General features: G+C 38.6%; 1 protein-coding gene across 1 annotated transcript; it reads right to left on the bottom strand.

Annotated features, from left to right (window-relative positions):
• Positions 1–1,295: 1,295 nt before the first annotated feature.
• LOC139114314 (uncharacterized) lies at positions 1,296–21,984 on the bottom strand. Its single transcript, XM_070675942.1, has 5 exons — positions 21,841–21,984; positions 6,325–6,425; positions 4,756–4,869; positions 4,091–4,238; positions 1,296–2,297 (listed from the first exon to the last, which is right to left on the bottom strand). The coding sequence occupies exons 2-5, from the start codon at positions 6,391–6,393 to the stop codon at positions 1,960–1,962; spliced, it is 669 nt and encodes a 222-aa protein (XP_070532043.1). The 5' UTR covers positions 6,394–6,425; positions 21,841–21,984; the 3' UTR covers positions 1,296–1,959.
• Positions 21,985–21,994: the final 10 nt, after the last annotated feature.

Raw genomic sequence — 21,994 nt, 5'->3', positions numbered from 1 at the left:
TACTTCATGCGCATCATCAGCATGTAAGTTAAATGTCAGGTTACAATAAAACGTGTAGGCTCACGCCTTGGCGATTTTGGTAGGTTCGTACTCTATGTTACGGTAGAATGCGCTTATAGGGGACAGCTATTTTGATTCTCAAACCTTTTCAATTCTTTTCTGATCTAACTCTTGTAAGGGCTCATTTTGAAGCTCTTTGAATAAGAATAACTTTCACCGTCTTAGTTTTTTTGAAAATTCAAAATTTTACCATAGAGTTTCCACAGGGATGGCGGCCATTTTGAATTTCAAACATCTGTAAATCTTGCGGGGTAAGTACAAAAATTTGCACGGCGACCCCTGGTTTTTATTCTTGACTTTGAAAGTGAATCGTTGAAAGATTCCCTGAGGAAAGTTTGTGCAGACGTTTAAATCTTTCACTTTCGAGGCGGACAGCCTGAGTATTCAAGCCAGTCTTTGTTACATTTTATACCTCCATTCAGCAAAATAAACATACTTAAGCAAAGATTGGAATACAAACACTTAAACTACGGTTAAGAAATTCAAGAGCATTGTGTTCATTATTCGCTTATATTGACATGATCTGTCGTGTAAAAATGGTGACTTCTTTTGAAGTTACTCATTACTGACTAATATATTGGCTACAAAGTTAAAGCAATAGCTGTTAGATGTACAACCGTATACCATAGTTACGAAAAGAAGTGTCACGTATGAAAACTGTAAACTATTTTAAACGAAACATATGTTAGCTGGTAAGATAAATAGTATATACACACAAATATGAAATTAAACCTAAATATTTAATGGTAATTTAGTTAAGATCTCAAATAAAATGCATTGATGGTGTGCAATAACTTCCATAGGTAGAGGTGCGTCCCAAACGTCACTCTCTCTGAAAAATAATTGACCTGAATCACAACCGCCCATTGGACGCTAGTTGTCGCGCTTGTAACATTTACGCCAAACGGATTAAAGCTAATTTCAGTTCGTTCTCTGCTCCCTAAGTTGGCAATATCTATTTTACGATGGGAGGTACTGTCATTTACAGGAGAGGTAGACTACTATGTGTTAATCCTTGTTGGTAATGTGCAGTTGTCTATACGAGTGCACAGCGATGCACCATGCAACGTGTGACACTGGATTACAGCGAATGGATCTATCGAAAGTAACGTACAGTCGGGTAAGGTAGAATACGCTTCAGACACACGTTCGGACTCACTAACATTCCCAATACTTTTTGGTCTACTTACCTCGGGGGCTCGTTTGAACACGTGCAGTAAATAAGCTTTCACCTGTTTCATTTTGTGACAATCGAAAATTTTATTTTTCCTCATGGAGTTAACAAAGCGATGTTGGCCATTTTAAATTCCAAGAGCATGTATAAGTAATTATTTGGTTATTTGTTTCTCCAGTACCAACGTTTGCTTGGTGACCTCACATTTCGATTCTTTATTTGAAAAGAGAATGAGTGTTTCCTTGCAGTCAGTTTGAGCAAAATTGTAAAGTGAATTTCGAGTCGAGTACTACCTTAACTGACTTTTAGCTCTAGTATCCTGAACATATTAATATTAGTGCCAAAGTTGGCCTCGTCTCTGCGGGCACATTTTAACTGAAGCTAATACACTACATCTATATTCCAAATGTAACTGTGGTAAAAATCGCTTACATGTCTCTGTTTAACAGATCGCCATGAAGATGACTTTCCGCGCGGGAACGTCTGTCTGCGCATGCTTGCTTGTCTGTTCTACTAGCTTATGAACATGGTTTATTTTTCTGCGTTTTGTACAGAAAGAAATGCTAATACTGATAAAATATTAATCGTGTTAGTTTTTCTTTCAATCAAACTTTCTGCTTGAAATGGAGAAGAACGCAAAGGTATGTGTATCGGAGGTCAAGTACCTCACCGCCTGTAGGGAAAAAAATACCCCTCCTCCTTTAATCCCCAACATACAGGACATCTTAAAAGTATGTAAAGTAATCGACAGAATTCGCCGTCCTCCAGCTCTCCTGCATTCCAAACCTGGGATCTGATTCGTCGTAGATCAGCTTGCAATGGCCACTTTCGGCGATGACAATGTTCGGATTGACAAAACCACCAGGGGTCAGGGGATTTTCACCAATAGTTGGTTGGGGTAAGCCACACCTCGCACGCTCGCCAGAGAAGCAGGGGTTAGCCTTCATCATGGCGACGCAGGTGAGGGAGAAACGGCTCATCAGATATTCGGATATGGCCTCCGTGCATCGCTTGTTTACATAATACTCATCACACTCGTCTTCGTAGTTTACCACTGTAGGATCTGGCGGGAGGGAGAGACGAACAACATCATGAGCGTGGCCATGCAGGACATTTAGCGAAGACGACAACTTTCTTACTAGTGCGTACAATGTTCACACAAACAAAAGTAGATATGGGGTCGGACATCCAAACATAGAAAACTAGACCTGAGCACTATACGTAAGAGTACGACACAGATGTGAGGTGCTCTCTCCCATAGCATTAGATTTGGACCCAAATCAAAGATAAAAATATATTTTACAATTGCGAAACTCAAACTAATATTTGCCATTGATCAAGTATTAAAGGTATACAGTCACCTGTAATCTAAATATGCCCATATATGGTCACAGGGGCGTTCCTTGGTATTCAAAATGCCCAAGTGAGGACGCATATTTTTTAAAAAACGGCCATCCGCTTAAAATATGTGATTGGTTAGATTTTCTCTTTCCCTGGTTACTGTGGCAAAATTGGCACAGGTGACAGTATACCTTTAAGGTAGAATGTGCCTCGGGGACAGCCTGAGATATTCGGACTCTCAAACCTTTACAATTCTTTTCTGATCTACCACATGCGGGGTTCATTTTGAAGCTCTTTGGGTAACAATTTCACCATCTTAGTTTTTCGAAAGTCGAACATTTACTTTTCTCCATAGAGTTAATACAGGGATGGCGGCCATTTTGAATTTCAAATATCGGTAAATCTCGGGTAATTTGTTAGTCTAGTACCAAAATTTGCACCGTGACCCCCGATTTTTATTCATTATTTTGAATGAATATATTTGAAATATTGCTTCAGGAAAAGTTTGAGCAAAAGTTTAAGTCTTTCACTTGCGAGGTGCACACTACCTTAACATAGAAAATAGTGTCTCTAGTAGGCCAATTTGAGTTTTAAAAATCAATGTCGCGGATTTAAAATAATTCTCTGATATTATTCAAATATTTTACCGTCGAAAACGAACAACGAAGCCAATATACTCATGACAGCGAAAGACAAGTACAGAATGACGGGGGTTAACTGAAATGTTCAATTGAGTATTTGCCTCGGCGAGATAGTACAATATTTAGACAAAATTATACAGCTTAAGCGTGATAAAAGACATTGGCTGTCGCAGCGCCCTCATCAGATGGAAGCGGGTGCCTTTGTATCAACCTAATAATTTGCCCTGTAACAGTGATCCAGTATGTAATAACACTCAACTGAACGTGTAATGCTGACCTGACATGTCATGACACTTGTATTCGTTGCTCTGACAAAGTTTGTTTGCAATGTGTGATAGCGAGTATGTGAGTGTAAGTGCTTCAAAGAACTCTAAGGTTCACAGTAAGAAAAACAACTGTAACAACTTAAGTCGGTTATTGAACAACTCATTTTTAAGGTCGGAAATTTGTCCGAGCGGTTTTTGACTGTGATGTCTCCTCTAGGTTACACGCTGTGGTACGTTGTGCGCTGGAATCCGATCGAAAATTTGCTGAATTGACCCCATATATACTGATAACATCAGTCATGTTATGGCACTTGATCTTATATGTAATACATAGTAATAATAATAATAACTTTATTGCTTTTTAAGGCCACTAATACATAGTATTACATATTAGGTCAATAACCCACGGGTGGGGGGTGACTCAGCCTTTACTTGCTGGCTGCCTTTTATGTTAGCGTTCTTTGTTCTTTATTGAGTTCAAAGAAAGCGATTGGGTGTGTCGATTTTTCTGATATGTTATCACTGGGTCGTTGAAATTTAATGCAAAAAGGTTCGCAGTCAGTGTTGAGGAACATGTGACTTTCTTTGCAAACTATGCAGCGACTTACTTCTAGATTTTTCAGAACATAAATCATAATTGACCATGATGTGAAGCCGTGACTCGATGATGTTTATCCAGAAGTTGATGATGATCGGCATTTCTTCTGTTGATCTCATTTTATCGCAGTTCAGACTTTTCAAGCACAACAGACGTAGCTGTTACCAAAACATTTCCAGATATGACGATTTTGAGAGAGAGAGAGAGAGAGAGAGAGAGAGAGAGAGAGAGAGAGAGAGAGAGCGCGTCAAGACATCAAATTAAAACCTTCCCTTGGAATAAATTCGGATTTGTATAATAAGCCTTCAAGTGACATCACCATCATTAAATATAGCTTAATGACTAGTGAAACTACATGTGGAATGGAAAATGTGCACAACGTCAAAACGCAGTGTACAACAGCTGTACTTTTATCTCTCTTGATATGGTACTAACCCTCTGAACAGCGCACAAGTTCTGTTTTTCTCACTCTTCAAAGAGTGTGTGTGTGTGTGTGTACTTAAATTATGAGAAACTAGCTATTGGAAAGTATTCAATACCAGTTTCGTCCGACAGTGTCCCTCCCCATGTACTTTGTTAGACCCGGGAGATAAACGTAAAAGTTGTGTTGCTTGTCTACGAAGGCTGATGTTTTGATACTAATGCAGTGCAAACAAAATGAAGAACAAATGTCACCTTGACGAAATCGCAGTAGAGAACGCTTTTCTTTTCTAAATTCCAGTTACGAGGGTCCCTGGTGTACTTCGTCAGCATGTCTTCGCAGAAATCCAAGTCTGCCCACGTACATGCCTGTCACAGGAATGAATGAAATATGAATTCCAAGGTCAAGTACACGTCTTTACTAAATTTACCCCTTCTTGTCGGGATTGGTTGAGATGTCGAAATCTTGTAGCCGGTAGAAAGACATTCTAGGGCGCCAATGGGCATACTTAGTTTCGTACAGTGACCTTTGGCAGGCTTTTATTGTTGGAAACGATATAGTAAAGTTGTAAATAACTTACTAATATTAAATGCTCATAACAGTATAAATGAATGCCTAAAGTGACAAATCCATTGCCTTACACAATTAGCTGTGTGCCTAAAACATTATTTGAAATACCTAATATGTTCAATAGCATGCCTGTGATGATGATGCAAATGCCTAAAATGACCATCTCAATGCCTAATGTAGTGACAGTAATCCCTAGCATGTTCTGAAAATCGACACATCTGATGATAAATGGAAAAGGCAGTATGATTAATATGTAGTTATGGCAGCTGCTTCATTCTATAGCAATACATTAGCATCCATAATTCTCCAACGTACATTTCAATTGTCTTTTTAGGTCTAGAGCTTGTCCTTGCCTAAGGTTTTTCAAACATAACATTCCGACAAGCTAGTGAAAGTCGTAAGTTGGAAAGTGGGATTTGTTAGAATTCAACGACGGCCAACTTTTACCAATTTTCCTATTGCATCAACCCCTGGCTAGAAAATTTGTTCAGGTTCATCGCTGTCAAGTGCATACAATACAAAATTCTTCCCAAGGTTAGGTGATGTGAAGGGATTATCCCTTTTTGCTAGCAAACGCTCATATTGCATACATCAAGAGTCCCAACAGCTCTGGCAGTCGGGGTGTGTTGCTAGTACTGCCAAGGGAAAAATGTTCCATCTTTGTGTATATTTCATTAAGATAGTTGGCGCCTCGAAAACGAAAGACTGAAACTTTTACTCATCAACTTTCTGCGAGAAATTCTTCTACCATTCTCTTTAAAAGGGGGTTAATATTCCAATTTTGATACTAGCGAAACAAATTACCCGATATTTACCGATATTTGAAATTCAAATGGTCGAAATTTCTGTGTCTTGATTATCTCTCCGGGGGAAATAAAATTCCCAATTTTCGCAAAACTAAGCCGATGGAAACCTTTTTTGCTCCATAAGCTTCAAAATGAGCCCCATAGGTTGTAGACCAAAAGAATATTGTAAAAGTGGAATATCTGACCCCGATCTAGGCGCATTCTACATATACCTTGTCGATTATTTGATCTATAGGTTGAGTGTATATCGACAGTTAATGATAATACTGTTACAATTTTCCCTATATCGAATAGCAGGTGGTACAACAGTGCGAAAGGTAGAAATCTTAAAAACACGAAAACAACGTTTCGCTTGATGGGGCATCAGTCATCAATGCACAACAAGGGCGCCTCCATGTGACGGTCGGTTTGTGGAGTCAAATGATATGCTAGATATTTTGGTCTCACCCTCAGAGCTGCTTCGACTCTTGAGCTGCAGATAACGGCTGCGACCACTGCGACGAGAAGTTTTATCATCGTGGTAGGCCTTGTCAGTTGACTTCTCAACTCTAAGAAATAAACAGAATTGTTACTACAAGGCAACGTATGGTATTTGACTTTCGGGATCTCGAACTTAAACAATAAATTTTTTAAAAATATTTTGTACACGGATCCACATTATGAAAGAGTGTAACATATTTCGTTACACTGGGCATTAACTGCCGTTTGAATGATAACAGTCGCTCTGAAAACGCGACCTCTCATCTCATTTCTGTTATATGGGATCATCTGATTTACACATTCATTCAGAGTCGTCTTCGGAGCATAAGTACTTGTTGAGATCCGCAATAATTGTAGCTTAGGGTCATTTCCATCGAACACGGTATTGAATCATGAAACTAGGTCAATTTTCTGACAACAAAGCATCAATTGCCGAAAGGATATAATTTCTAAAGCTCTATTTGGGTGGTACCCTCGCAAAATCTGAGGTCACGGCCAGGAAACAATGCTCTTTTTGTCCGAGCCGCGTAGGCTGCCTTCATAAAATAAATAAATGTAATTAGGTCAACAGTGGATGTATTGGTTTTAGGAATGTACCTCGGGGGACAGACATTCGAACCCTAAAATAAATTTTTGCAATTCTTTTCTTGTCTACCACTTGTCTACCACTTCGGTGTCACTAATCTGAAGTGATCTGAAGTGAAGCCAAACTGCACTGGTTACCAGTCTATCATTTTGCTGCTTAGTCTATGCCTTACACGGTAATTCTCCGTCATGCATTAGTGACCTGTTAAGCATCTACCAACCAAATCGACATCTTCGATCTGGAAATAAATATATGTTGGTCTTTCCTAGATGCACACCTAAAACTTATGGAGATCGCGCATTTTGCTGTATAGCACCAAGACAATGGGATTGTCTTCCACGTCAATTAAAAAAAGAACTGAAAACTCATTTGTACACTAAGGCTTACAAATCATACACGTAAAGACTTTATTGTTTTGTAAAGCGCCTATGGGCAGTCTTTTTGGATATATGGCGCTATATAAATGTTTCTATTATTATTATTGTACTTGGGCCTCAGCCCAAGTACATTTGTTTTCATTCCGTGGGAAAAAACTCTGTAAGGTATAACCATTTCTGGCTGAGACCAGGGAGGGCAAAATGTCTTGGCTTCATCTTTCTTGGCATAATAAATGGCGTAATGATGCTAACTTAATGGAAGTGCTGCTCTCAGCCAGTCATGAATAAGTGAGATGTGAATATAAATGCTTCTCTATCTGAGTTTTTGCCACAAAATCTTCTGAATATAATCAAAATGTGCATCGAAATGCAACAATTAATGCACCCTCCGTTTCCTAAGCGATGGCACGACCCTTGCTACACCCACTGGACGAGCCAAAGTGGGAGGGGTAATTTCAGTTTGGTCGAACAGGAGGGCTCGAGACCAGAATTTAACATTTAAACTTGAAACATGTTTAATCACTGACAAGATGTGGACTAGTGTTAATCAAACTGAAAGTTTGAAAAGGAAAGGTTTTATATCCCGGACACAATGAAAAACATACGACTGGAAACTGTACCCCCAGTTGAGAATAGTAATGCCCACAGCGATGGAGAACACTTATCCTTGAGCTGAGAAAACCAGACCATCATTTCGAAATAGAGCTGCAGATTCGAGAAGCTCGTTCAAATAGCTAGGTACACCCCATAAAGGGGTGGTTTCGAGTTTTGAGGGCAAATTTCGCCTCCTTCATATAGAAATCGTACGTTTGTTTTTCCAGGAGAACACACCATTTGACACAAAATTTGCATGTAAAGGGGTCGCCAGTAAGTACGTGGTCAAATCTGGCATAAGAAACAATATGAAATGTTGGGTAAAGCCAGTCCAAAATAAACTGATTTGAACTTTTGTGTTTTGTAATTTATACCACTGCAGTAACATTACCTTTTTTTGACAACATCACACAATGTAATACGTTTTGAAACTGAATACTCCGACGTATTCTGTGTCTCCTTTGCTAAAAAATACGGTATGCCGATTACCATGTAAGGAGATGATGACGTCAAGACAGATTTGTAGTGCGTTTGGTCCTGGATGGTGCACGAAGTTTTGTCGAGGTAGCTTGTGTATTTGTTTCCTAAATGGGAGAGATTAGGGTCGATCTAAACGAAGGCCGAAGAATGTTATGATACTCTAAGCGAGCTGAACTCTAACGCGAATGGTTGGATAATTTGGAGGATGTCTAGAACCGGGGTCTAGAATGATCTCGTCTCATTAAGATTATTTGGCGGTCAGTATTGAATTTCAACTGCGTCACAAGTTTGCGAAATGAGTATTCCGTCGAACGGTCAACGAACGATGTTTTAGAAATCTGGAGACATGGCACATCGCATTTGTATTTTAGTATTTTATATTTTACAAAAGATTTAAGAAGCAATGATTTTGTCGAAAATTCTGAAAAAAATATAGGAAGATTTGCATTTTCACTTGGGGTCAACAAGCCCTGCGTACGATGCTGTGTGTTCCGCTAGTAGGGTCGGTGACTTCAAATCCATTTTGGGACTTCACGTAAAAAGCCAAATTACTGCCGAAATTCAGCGTTCTTGGGCCCAAGTCGTATCCCAGCCTACCTCAGCTACTCGATCGCTTCCAAAAATGACAGTCTTTTATTCACTTCTCGTAAATAACCGTCGATGTCGGCAACTCTCTCGCTAGCCCTGCGTACGATGCTGTGTGTTAGCTGTAGCACATAGCATCGTACGCAGGGCTAGGGGTCAACCGGATGCGCTATTTTGCGGGTTGCGGGCATGAAAAAATGTGTGTTTTTTGATATCATTTTCGCCCTTCTCACACTTCAGATTAGTTCAACCGCCGATAAAAGCACAATTTTCGAAATCGTTTTCAACGCCGTTTCAAATAATTTTATTGTGGTGAACACGATTATAGTCCTAGGAAACTTTTCAAAGTCACGCTGGATCAAATGCTTGAAGGGGGCATACCGGCATGGAGCGACTATCATACTGCAGGTGCAAGTCATACGTTCATGATATTAGGAGATAAATTATTGAGAGCTGCAGAACACAAACTCATCCAAAAATATTCCTATTAGATCGATTCCTCAAAATAAGGCAACGCACCGGCGTGTTTTTCCCACTGAAATTCTCGCGTAAAATGTTAGCAGAATGTCGTTCTCTGAGGTCGCGACCTCGCTTGAACCGAAACGGCAAAGTAAACTAAGTCCTTTGTTGTACGTCTTTTTCTTTTTAAAGATTTCATGAAAAATACACGGCATTTACAATACACATCATTCTACGCTTTTTTAAGTCAAATCTTTCCTTATGCATTGCATTTAACTAGGCATTGTTTAATTTTCTGTATGAGTTGCCCTGGAACCGAATTGTGAATGGATGCATTACAAAGAATTTACTTCCTATGGCCCGATACTAGAAATGTAACAATTTTCATTCCGCGATAAGTGGCGACATTTCCGAGGCGCGATTTTTTTTGTCAGTCTGGTATTGCGTATATTTCTCACTCACATCCATGGCAAGAAAGAAAAGTGATTCAGATCCCTAATTATTTGTAATGGCCAGGCAGCTCGGAATAAATAAATTGGTCCTCGGAATCGCCGCTTTTAGTTTAGCAGATTTTGATTTTTTTCAGAAACATAACGTATTTTCACCCATTTGGTTTGGTCTGTTATAGCATCTTTAGTCCAAAAAATCAAGTTTACAGCATTGATGTTTTCAACAGCCTTCAAATATACAGTATTACGTTAAAATACACCATATAGTAGTGTTTCATTAATTTTAACCATCTTGACCTGATGGTGAAATATGGACTTCGCAGGAAAAGGGATACTGTACGATAGACCTGATCATCATTATTTATAATAGACACATTCTAAAGGTTTTATTTCTTATATACTAAATGCCATATTACATATATTAGAAATCTAGCCATAATTCTAAAAACCCGCAGCCCGTAGCCCGCAACCCGCACTTTAGCAGATACCGGGGTCAACATGGGGTCGCAGCCATGTTGCCTCAAAACTTATTTCTGTCTGCACTCAAAACTCAAAAATGTCGGATATGAACCTGAAAAATCGATGCAATTTCGTCAAAATTCGGCGAAATTTCAGCCTATAGACAAAATTTCATCTAGGTAAGGTAAATTTACTGAAATTTGATCGACAAATAATCCTGAGCTTGAACGTGACAGCTCGCCTTCTCCGGGAAGTCAAGCATCCAGCTGCCCATACACAGTTGCCCATATGGCCAGGTTTATGAGATTGTTTTCAAGCGAGCGAGCCAATAGAGCTAGAGGTCTGATTTTTGGTATATAGGAATAACTTAGCAATACAATTATTTTGACAAAATGTCACGTGACCTCAATGACCTTTGACCTCAAATAGATATATTTGTCCACAACTCAGTAACCACAAGTGCTACACCCTTCATATTTGGTATGATGGGACACCTTATGACACCACATATTGTACCTCATTAATTATGCGCATATCTAATTCTGAGCAAGCCAATAGAGCTGGATGTCCGATTTTTGGTATATAGGGATAACTATAGGGTAGAAATCTAAATATGCCCATCTAAATATTAGACATCTACCATCGAGAACAAAAGAAATTTGCTGTAATTTGAATATTTAAGGAGTTTAAGCAATTTTCACTATAAATAAAGAACCCCTGCCTCAAACTCCACAAAAGTTGCTAGACATATTTTGCCGTTGTCATGCCATTGCTTCGTTTAATAACCAGTTAATCAAATGCCTAATTGACAGGAGGAAATTCAAGACCATATTTGAATAGTAGTATATATTGTCCTCAAAATTACTCTATCACGGCCCAAGTACTCATTGCCTTCAGCAATACTGCCTTGTTATTATTATTATTATTATTATTATTATTATTATTATTATTACAAGTTTAGGGACTATAAGTATTATATAGAAATCTAATAACAGTTCATTGAAGCTGTGGGAATTCTGAAAAAGAGGTGTTCGAATGCAGGCCCATCGTGGCAGTCGTGGGCGCGCACAAAACAAGGCACAGCGACTGTGGAGAGTCTATGCCAGTGTATTTGCTGCAAATATACCTTCACGCACGCGCACTCGTTTGCCAGTGTAGTCTGACAATATAAGCATGCGCAATTGAGTTTACCTGCGCGTGAATGTGTAGTCTGTACACTACGTCTAGTGCTATAATCTTGTCGTTGAGCTTTCCATGTTGACAGAAACTGGAATTACTGCAGAGAATACTTTTCAGGACATCACATGTGAGTCCCTAAGGTAACAAGTAGGACGTTTAGGAAATCCTTTCAGAAAATTCACGCCGCCTGTGGCCATTTTGTGGAGTATATAAGCTTATACGTACCTGGAGCGACGGTATACAGTATTTCTACTGTTGACAGATAATATGTGATGGAATTTTGCGTTTCACGTCGTTCAATCATTTAGATGGAAATGTCGGCCTTCTCCAAACTTTGAAAAAATCAGGGTGACAGACTTTGGAATGCTAACTCTTGAATAACAATGACGTAATTTAATGAGAAGACGTTTGTATTCGAGCTCGGCAACATTTTTTGATTTGAGAACTCTCATCATGGCGGATTCACTGAAACAGTGAGTATTCAACAACTTTTTCCTATGTCCATGTAGCACTTGTGCAAAAAATAAGCGAGTCCACAGGCCTTTGGCGAATCAATAAATGCGTTTTTCACCAAGCTGAAAGGTTGAAAGATGCGTCCGTCATTTTGGGACGAGCTAGATAAATGCAGTCAAACCCAGCTGGGCATAGAAATTTGCCATAGTATGACTTTGTTCTGGAGACGACCAGCCGTGCGGTGGAACTTTGCAACAAAGTTTCCATATCTGAACTGACGTACTTGAATTACAGGCACAGGAAACGATGGCCAATAAAAACGCATTCTCTTTGCATTTTGATAATAATGTATCAATCACAATGACACGGAAATTATGCCTCCTCCCAACAGAAGGGCCACGGTCTATTTTTAGCCCTGTCTCAGTGCTGGAAAGGCCATATTGTTGAAATGTTGTCATGGCGACTTTTAAAATTCGCATACAACTGTGAGAGTGAAACGGGTTGTTTATACTAGGTCACAAAACTTTTGAGTCCCACTGTCGTCCATTACACCTGTTTCCTTGGGCATTAAAGGTGCGCAAGTATACACATCAAAAGACTAGAAAATTCACTTCATGGGCAGAACCTTGTAAAATAGCTCTTTCTTGTCTGGTTAACGAAAAAAGATACCCCTGATCTAAAATATGCATGGGCTACCAGCCAGTGTCACCAGGCTACCAACTTCAGAATATGGTTTCCCAAGTGGACTACCAGGGAAAAAAGTTAATTTCGAGCCCTGGGCAAAATTCCCCTTGTCTTGGCCTGCTGGGTTTAAAAAAAAATGTTTAAAGGTATAAAGGGACAATGTTCAAATTTAGCCATTGCCACCATGGAAAGGGGAGATCTAGCTAATCATCAGAATCATAGAGTTTATGGTGTCACGCCAGGTCACACAAAAAATAATGCACCACTACATGGCCATAATTTTACTTTTGTTAAACAATCAGAAATAATTTATCTTTATTATTCTTCCTGGAATTAGGCAAAGAAATCAAAATAAATTATTATAAAATGAACATTATTATACGTCGTTAATTATAAATCCATAAAATAAATAAGTACCAGTGAATTATAATTAAATAAAGTAAAAAAAAGTGTGCCTACTGTTACTGCTTGTGATAAATATAATGGTACATTTGGTGATAAGGAGGATTGGGTTCGGATACTAGTAGAATTAATTTCAGCACATAAAATTAATTTGAAGGCATAAATGCATAAAAAGTTAGTAATAGACTATATAACACTTATTTGGGATGACAGAATGAAACACAATTAAATGCTTGAAAAACTATTTCTGGTCATTGTAAAATTAATTCTAACACACAAAAATTAACGGAAAACATAATTTTGACCAAGATGGCTCCAATATACATTATCTTTATTATTCTTTCTAGAATGAAGGCAAAGAAATTACAATTATTATTATTATTATTATAGAACAAATGTTAAAAGTTGTTACTTAGAAATCCATAAAATAAATAAAAAACAGTGAATTATGTTTTAACATAGACCCTCTCGAGGGTCTAGGGTTTTGAATAAAAAAACTGTGGTTACCGAAATGGTTACTATAGCAACATAAAACAAAAATGAACATTTAGTTCATGCTGTTATAAATACACTTAGGAGAGCATTTGCATAGTAACTGGGATTACTTTTAATGGACTTAGGAAAAACATTGAAATTTTAAAACGCAAATAGGTTACTTTGGAAAGACAGGGCAGTAAAAATGGATGTCATATTTTGTCTTTCTAACCCGAAATAACCCTTTGGTATAATATTTCTGTTGATTACTGGATTTTTACACTTGATATTTGGTCTTTCTAACCCAAAATATTCCTTTGATACAACACATTCTGTTGATTCCTGGATTTTAGATGGGGATCTTTGAAAAACTGGTAATTTTTACTCCTGAATGGTTGCCATGGAAACATCTCACATTAAAATGAGTGTGATTTTTTTTTGTGTGCTAACCAGAAAAACCCTTATTATCAATTTTTACATCAATCAATAGCTCTTTAATAGGCATTAGGGAAAAAGTTACATTTTCAATCCCAAAATAGTTACCATGGCAACTCAAAACATTAAAATAAGTCTAGTTTTTGTGTTCTCTGACCCGAACTCCCCCGCTAGATAATTTTCATATCAATCAAAGTAACTTTTCATTGGATATTAGAAAAACTGAAATTTTCGACCCCTAAAATGGTTACCATTGAAACATGGGGCAGTGAATTCGATATCATATTTGGTCTTTTCGACCCAAAATACCCTAATGATATAATTTTCACGGAAATTGAACCTATTATTATTCGCGTTATTATTTCTATATAATACTTATATTAATCATTATTATAAAAGTCTTTGTCGACTTTGTTCGCTCTCCAAAGGACGGTATTTCCAGTTTAAATGAGAAACAGACAATCTTAGACAGCCTCGTCGAACAGTATCTTAAAATAAGTTGTCAACCTATTCATTAACTTCATGAGTCCCATGGTATTACATGTAGGTATTGCCATACGATGGCAACATCAAACCACTTTGTCGTCTCAACGAGTCAGCAGCATGACTGGGACGCCATTGAGTGATTCGATTATCGAATTTGACGCCAGAAAAAATCACAATAATTAAACCCATCGTCCTTTTCTTTCAAATTGGACTTTGGAATTTTACCGAAATGTTGATTCACTATACATGGTAGTCTTTGAGGAAACTACGAATATTTTTTTCCAGTACGAAACCAAGGAAATCTGTCTATTAATGTACGCTTGATTATTGATATTAAGTACTTGATTAGTCGCTAGTCTAGCGTGGTTAACCAGATATGAACTGAAAATGCTCACGTGTTTCATTATATATTGCATTTATGTGCAAGTTTGAACCTTTGCTACATGCTTTGCTACATTTAAAGTGTTATGATCAACACAATGAATTTCACCACAGATCAATTCTAAAGGTCATTAAGTATTCAAATATGTAATTAGCTGAAATAAAAATAATTAATTTCTTTGAGTATTGTCATTGTATCACAATATAGCATATGTAATTACCTTTGGTCAAGTCCTTCAAGCTCTATATGCCAAACCGTGAAAGCTTGTTAGCTATTTATGCAAATTATGAATTAGCTGACATGAAAATGCAAAATGACTTTCAATACTGTTATAACCTGGTATAATGATCAATGTACACAGCATGTTTCGCCAAATTTTATCAAGTAAATGCCAGTATATATCCCTAATTTGGAAGGTTCATTAAATATGCATATTGGGATTGGCTGAAAAAAATGTCAAATGACTTTCAATAATCTTGTATCATAGTATCTTTAATGTACATAGCAAGTTTTGCCAACTTTGGTCAAGTCAAAACAGATAAATATCGCTAATAAATGCGGGATATCGGACCGCAGGCGGGCGAAGATTGCATTATAAGCGCGCCAACCCAAACTCACTGCATGGACATCACATTTACGAAATCGAAGTCCAAAGTCAACTACGTCATTGTTAGAATAAGAGAGGTTTTCCATCACACGGGAGCATACCACCACAAATTTTGCACAGATGGCGTTGCACTGGCATTGAAAAGGGTGCATGGGAGCATGGGAACGCGGGCAGTTTCCCTCGCTATGGGTAGGAAATGCATTGAGCAAGACACACTTCCGGGTTCGCAAAAAAACGAGGATCCCATTTACGGGGCGCTCAAATATAACTATTTGCTGTGATACATAGCAGAGGCGTATATGTTTGTGATGCTGAGAATAACATCAGTAATAAATGACGGGTTTTAAAAGTTGACGTTTTTGCGATGAAACAGACTTCTGAAGGTAGCTCGCTTGGGGAACACGTCATCCCGGCCGCTGTCCGCTTTGACCCCAGTAATTCACACTGGTTTTGGTCGGCCCCAGGTACCCAAGTCACTTCGACCCCGTCACACTTTTGCCTACATGTCCACGGAGACGATTCAACATGTTCCACAACAAAGCCAAGACAAAATTGAAAATATCAATAAAATGGCTTCACAAAGGCTGAAATACACGATACTCGATGAAGTATGAAGTTTATGAAATGAAATCAAAATTGACAACACAAGTGTTTGTCTCGGGTAATACCACTTGAAGTTGAACTATTCTACAGACTGTTTTTTTCCATACAGTGCAGTATTTGTCAGTGACAAATTAATCTTTGCAATACATTTTTTTGCGATGAGCTGGAAATTTGATTAATATCGAGTTAATGTACATAAATATTCCGTTATTTACTGGGACACGTTTATTTTCTCGATCCGCTATCTGCGGACTACGTGCTGAAGTACATTGACTGTTCATGTCAACGATCGTTTCTCCCTCTGCAGAGTTTCTGTATCCCGTTCAACAACGCTGTACCTCGATCACACGATAGTGACGCTATGTAGCTGTGCAGTATTGAAACTTATCATAAAATGGCCACCTCGTCTAACAGTAACACGTATTGTCGGGATTATCGTACGGAAAAAAGACTGCAAAAGTAAGACTTATGAATCTTCATCAGAATTGAACACATCATGATTGTACACGAGTATCAACCGTGAATGCACGTTGAGCTCGGCAGTTACACAAGCATGGTACGCTACATGCATAGCCCTACGAGTATGGCGACAGTGTCCGGCTTTGGCTACGCCGCCTACCGGAGGTGGGAGGCGGCGTAGCCAAAGCCGGACACTCTCGTCATACTCGTAGGGCTAGCTACATGCACTGCCGCGATGCCGATCGTATGCATTCCAAGGCCTATCCCGGAATTTGTTTCACAAACAACCTCAAAGGAGAGCAAACATACTTCTATGGACAATGACGAACACGTTTCTTGGCGAAGCAAAATCAAAACAGTGCAGAAGTACATGAAGTAGGTCATGGCCTTGGACTCTGTGCACGAACCTGATTGGACACTTCAATACCTTTGACCCAAAGTTATTATTCATCAGCACTTCCATGCCATGAGGAGGTAGGAGAACGTATGTACTCATTTCTGGCGATCGAGCAGCGAGGGAAACAATCAATTACCAAGGATAAAGCTAATTTGCTAAACGATATTTTATCTTGAATAGTGAGTTGAATGAGTAATAAAATATCATATTTTTAATGTTCAATACGAGGTTGAAACACGGAGGGACCGTGGTTGAAACCAGAGCTATCCAGCTGTAGCCAACCTGGACAAGCACATTTCACAGCGCCCTCAAACAGTCGATTGTTTTCACTTGTCATACGCGGCGTAACAGAAAAATTAAAACTTTCATAACTTCATTAATATCCAAGCCACGCCCACCAAAACCTTTTCAGTTCTAGCCATTTGAATTCTGAAGATGTCTACCAAATTTGACTGAAATACGTTCAGCCGTTTTTGAGAAAATGGACCAACAGACAGACAGACAGACAGACACACAGACAGACAGACAGACAGACATCGCTGCGACATATGCTCACGTGTTCACACGTGAGCAAAAAATGGATGTGTGCGCAAGACATTGGATTTTGGAAGTTCACCAAAGTGTTGATTCACTATACATGGAAATCTTTGAGGAACTATGAATAATTTTTTCCAGTACGAAACCAAGGAAATCTGTGTATATATGTTAGCTTGATTATTGATATTAAATGTACTTGGTTAGACTAAGGTGGTTGCAAATTGATGTATGTGCAATAAATTTGATTTTGAAATTTCAGCGAAATATTGATTCACTATTCATGGTAGTCTATGAGGAACCTAGGGATATTTTTCCCAGTACAAAAACTCGGTAAATCTGTGTATTTACAGTGGTTTTCTTTGAAGAATTGGCATTACGCGAAGTAGACATATTGTCTAAATTGATGTGTTGCCAACACTGTCAAGTGAAATTATCAGCTAAGCAGTAATTCAAGTCGATCACAGTGAAATCAACTCTGCAAAAGTTGAAATATTGTCTTACAGCAGGTCAGATGTAGTCAAAATAACTACACCTGAAATCAAATGATAAGACTTGGACAGTGCTTGGACATATGTGGTGGCGTTGTTTAGACTACGTCTGACCTGCTAGACAATGTTTCAACTTTTGCAGAGTTGCTTTTTTATGATCGACTCATATTACCGCTTATAGCTGTTAATTGCACCCAACAGTGTTGGCAACACGTCGATTTTAGACAATATGTCTTTTTCGTCTAATGCCAATGCTTCAAAGCAAACCACTGTATGTATGCGTAGTTATTGATATTAATATACTTGATTAGACTAGGGTGGTTACAGCCGGGTGTGTGTGTGCAAGAAATTGGATTTTGGAATTTCAACGAAATGTTGAATTCACTGTACATGGTAGTCTACGAGAGAACTATGATCATTTTTTACCGATACAAAACATAAAACTACGAATATCTGTGCATTTATAGACATTTGATAATTGATATACACTTTGCCATCTGTCCCATATGTTTTTACTCCTGTCTTTTATCAGTTTTAGCAGTTCAAGGTGTTTAATGTGGGATTACTAGTAACTGCACCCTCTTTGCTTGTGAAGCTTGTCGATAATGTGTATATATTTAAAAGAATCAATGTATTTCGTCGGCGATTTTCTATTCACGAAGATTTTAATATCAACTGGACGTTCAAAGGTTTAGCCGTAAAATCATCTTCTGCTGAAAGTGACCCTCCCTCAAGATAGGTTTCTAAAACTGACTCTTCACCCTGGACAGTTTTCTAAAATGTGACCCTCCCCAATTCCCCCAGCCCACCCCCTGTAATTACTGAAGGCTCCCTAATAAGCTGTGTTTTACTTGAAAGTACAGTTTTCATATGACTTGCAAGCTCTACTGTATCTAAAGAGTTCTGAAGTATGTAGACCATAAGCTCGAGCAGATGGTAAATTACTTGACTTGATGTTTTATCTGTAAGGAAAAACTTAATGATGAACTTCAAAATGAGCCCCTCGAGTTGTAGATAAAATTGTATTTCAAACATTTGAGGATCCAAATATTGTTCCCAAGGTGTATTCCACCTTAAAACTGTTGTTGCAATAATCCTCATCCCATTCCCACCCCAAGTAACAATACAGACCGCAGTATGTCGGTAGAAGCTACTGCGCTACGAAAAGCAAAGACACCTCGTCATAAAATCTGAACTGTTCGGAGGTACTATTGATGCCTCTGTCGTAACATAGAAAGAAGCTGGAACTGACGACGAGTGGTGATGTTGAACTTTAACTTGATTGACTACGGAACCATGGCTACAGGCCTCACGGCCCAGTTACTGATAAGTCTGTGAGTGTGAGAGTGTGGCCGCTTGAGTGAGTCTCCGAGTTCGTTTTTGTGTCGACGCCATAAAGAACACAATAAGATGAAATACATTACTTTGATTCCTACCGACATTAGAAAATACGCAAAAGTACAAATTATCACTTACCCGTGCGCGGTATGCTACATTTCTATCGTTTGAAACCCACGCCATGAATAAATTGAAACGATAATGACAGCTCAATATTACAAGTAGTTGAAATACAATAGGACATGCGGGTAGTACGCCGGATACCCCTATGTGGGCACAGGCGGCCCAATCACTATTAATAAGCTTATTATGGAGTTTTTCTCATTTTTCTCTGTCACTGTCAGTCCCTCTCCTTTTGTTCATGCTCTGACTGATCGTAGTAAATAAAATAAATGACTATATAGCCTAATCTATAGCCTCTTGACTCTTTATTTATTTTACACCCCATTACAAGGACGTTTATCTCTCATATACTCATCTTGTAATTAATTAGTCAACACAACTAATTATGCTAATCCGTGGGCTTATCAAGGGTTGGTCAACATCGGAAAGATAGAGTTTTCTTAGTGACCTTTCCTATCTTTCGCGATGTTGACTAACCCATAAAATCCCTGATAAGTCCACGGGTTAGCATAATTAGTCATGTTGACTATTAATTACAAGATGTAAAATAAATAAAGGGTCAAGAGGCTAGGTTAGGCTATACAGTCATTTATTTTTATTTACTACGATCAGTCAGAGCATGAAGAAAAGGAGAAATACTGATAGAGAAAACTGGGAAAACTCGATACTAAGCTTATTAATAGTGATTTGGCCGCCTGTGATGTGGGCTAAGTTACTGGAGGAATTTTCAAACATGGTCTAACTCGTTTATACATTAAATGTGTAAACACGTTAGACCCTGTTGTCGATACCGTGCTGGTATTTCGTGGCGCCCGTATTGTTAGAGTCCAAATCGAGTAGAATTACAGCTTGACTTATAGTGAGTGTGAAATTGGGAGTTAGATACGACCTGCCAATTGGAAGATTTTAACATGGGCCAATTTCGAAATAGAAAATGATCCCATTTTCAAAATAATATGTCCGTTCCCTTTGAGTAGAGGATATGACAAAGTACATTTCTTTAAAGGAAAGTTGAAACACCAACTTGGAAGATTATGACACCTCCATGATCAGAAATAGAATAGGCGCAGAATACTTTACAATCAATGTACGAGCAAAGAGAGAAAGAGGTTGGATCATGCAAGGAAGTAAAAAAATCTGAAGCTAAAACCAGGTCGTTTCTAACCCCTAAACATCACACATATTTATTTTACCGTATCAACACAACAATCACTCTAATAGCTGTATTTGCCAATGGAGAAGCAACTTTCGTTTGTACATCCATGATTTGCCAGGGAGAGAAGCGAAGTGGCAATCGACTAACAACATCCGCACGATTCCGACAGTGACAACAATTGTTTACGGCAACTAGTTTCTGAAACCTCGGGCTTGCTCGATGAGGTAAGTATTTAGAAACTTTAAGTTAAACAAAGCCGTGCAGTACTGGTCGCAATTATGCATTAATTATACGACTATCGTTCTAAACCACTTTAATACTGGTATACTGAGTTTTATGTTTTCCAACGAATCACTGTTTTGTTTTTAAGGGTTTTAAGGGGAGGTGTAAATTTACCTGGTCATACAACTATTTCAGTGGCGCAGTTAAAATACCAAACCTGTGTGACAGATTGGCCCAGCACAATGAATCGATCCACACTGGAGTTTACTTGGGGACAGGAAACTCATTGGCAATTATTTGTTCAGAGGACGCAAGTGAAGTGTAAAAGAAACTAGCTCCGAGTTGGCATTGGGAATCGGACATTGCTGACGTCATGAAGCGACCTCTCCGCCATGCCCGTCCCCGCCTTCCCATGACAATCACTGCAAGAACCTTGAAACGACAAAATACACGACTGGCGCCTTAAAAATATGTAGCTTTCGTTGTTGACAGCAGGGTTATGGACTAAATCTGCGCATGGAAAGTGGTTATTATTTTAAAATTTGGTACCTCGGCGGTCGCGGACTTCATGGACCATAAAATTGCTGGAAATATTAATTCATGGACTATCTAATCTGTGCATCGATGGCCGATTCCTGTTTTTCAGGCAACGTGTCACAGATCTACCTGCAAAGTAGGTTAACATGAACGAGCTCATAACCCGTATTTTGTTTATTAAAGTAATCGGTCACCCGGTGGACAGTACACTATGGTCGACCGCACTTCCCTGGTACTTAACGGCATGCACATTCTACCAAATAGTTTCAGGTTTCTTGTAAATTTTCGGTGTTTCTGAGAATCTTCCACCAGGAAGATGGTTCCAGGAGAGTAAATGTTTACTTGAAGCGATACCACTTTAGAACTGTATTCGAATTCAACATTCTACAGTAGATTAGCTACTTCGACAAGTTGTACCTTCATGTAATTGAACTAAAAACATTGAGTAGGACATTGTAGAGTGTGAATCATCATACAGTATTTCAAATCACGAATTACTTTAATAAGGGGGCAGATGGAATGATAAACTAACCTTGCAGTGAAGTAAGATTGACGTCGTATCGCTAGGTTCACAGCTCACCGTCTACAGTGTTTGGTATTTCAGAGTGAATGATACACCCACATGAAGGGACTTGATCTAAGTAGCGTTCTGTCACTGACTTTCTGCGTCATCGTCCTACTTACCT

Source organism: Ptychodera flava, chromosome 16 (genome assembly GCF_041260155.1).
Source record: "Ptychodera flava strain L36383 chromosome 16, AS_Pfla_20210202, whole genome shotgun sequence".
Lineage (NCBI taxonomy): Eukaryota > Metazoa > Hemichordata > Enteropneusta > Ptychoderidae > Ptychodera > Ptychodera flava.
Note: the sequence above shows the minus strand (reverse complement) of the source record. Positions and strands in the feature narration are given on the sequence as shown.

Excerpts from the sequence above, each read along its gene's own strand:
- LOC139114314 (XM_070675942.1), bottom strand. The coding sequence starts at position 6,393 with ATGATAAAACTTCTCGTCGCAGTGGTCGCAGCCGTTATCTGCAGCTCA. Across the intron at positions 4,870-6,324 it reads GAGTCGAAGCAGCTCTGAGG|GCATGTACGTGGGCAGACTT; the intron begins GTGAGACCAAAA and ends TTCCTGTGACAG. Across the intron at positions 4,239-4,755 it reads TCTACTGCGATTTCGTCAAG|CTACGTCTGTTGTGCTTGAA; the intron begins GTGACATTTGTT and ends TTTTGGTAACAG.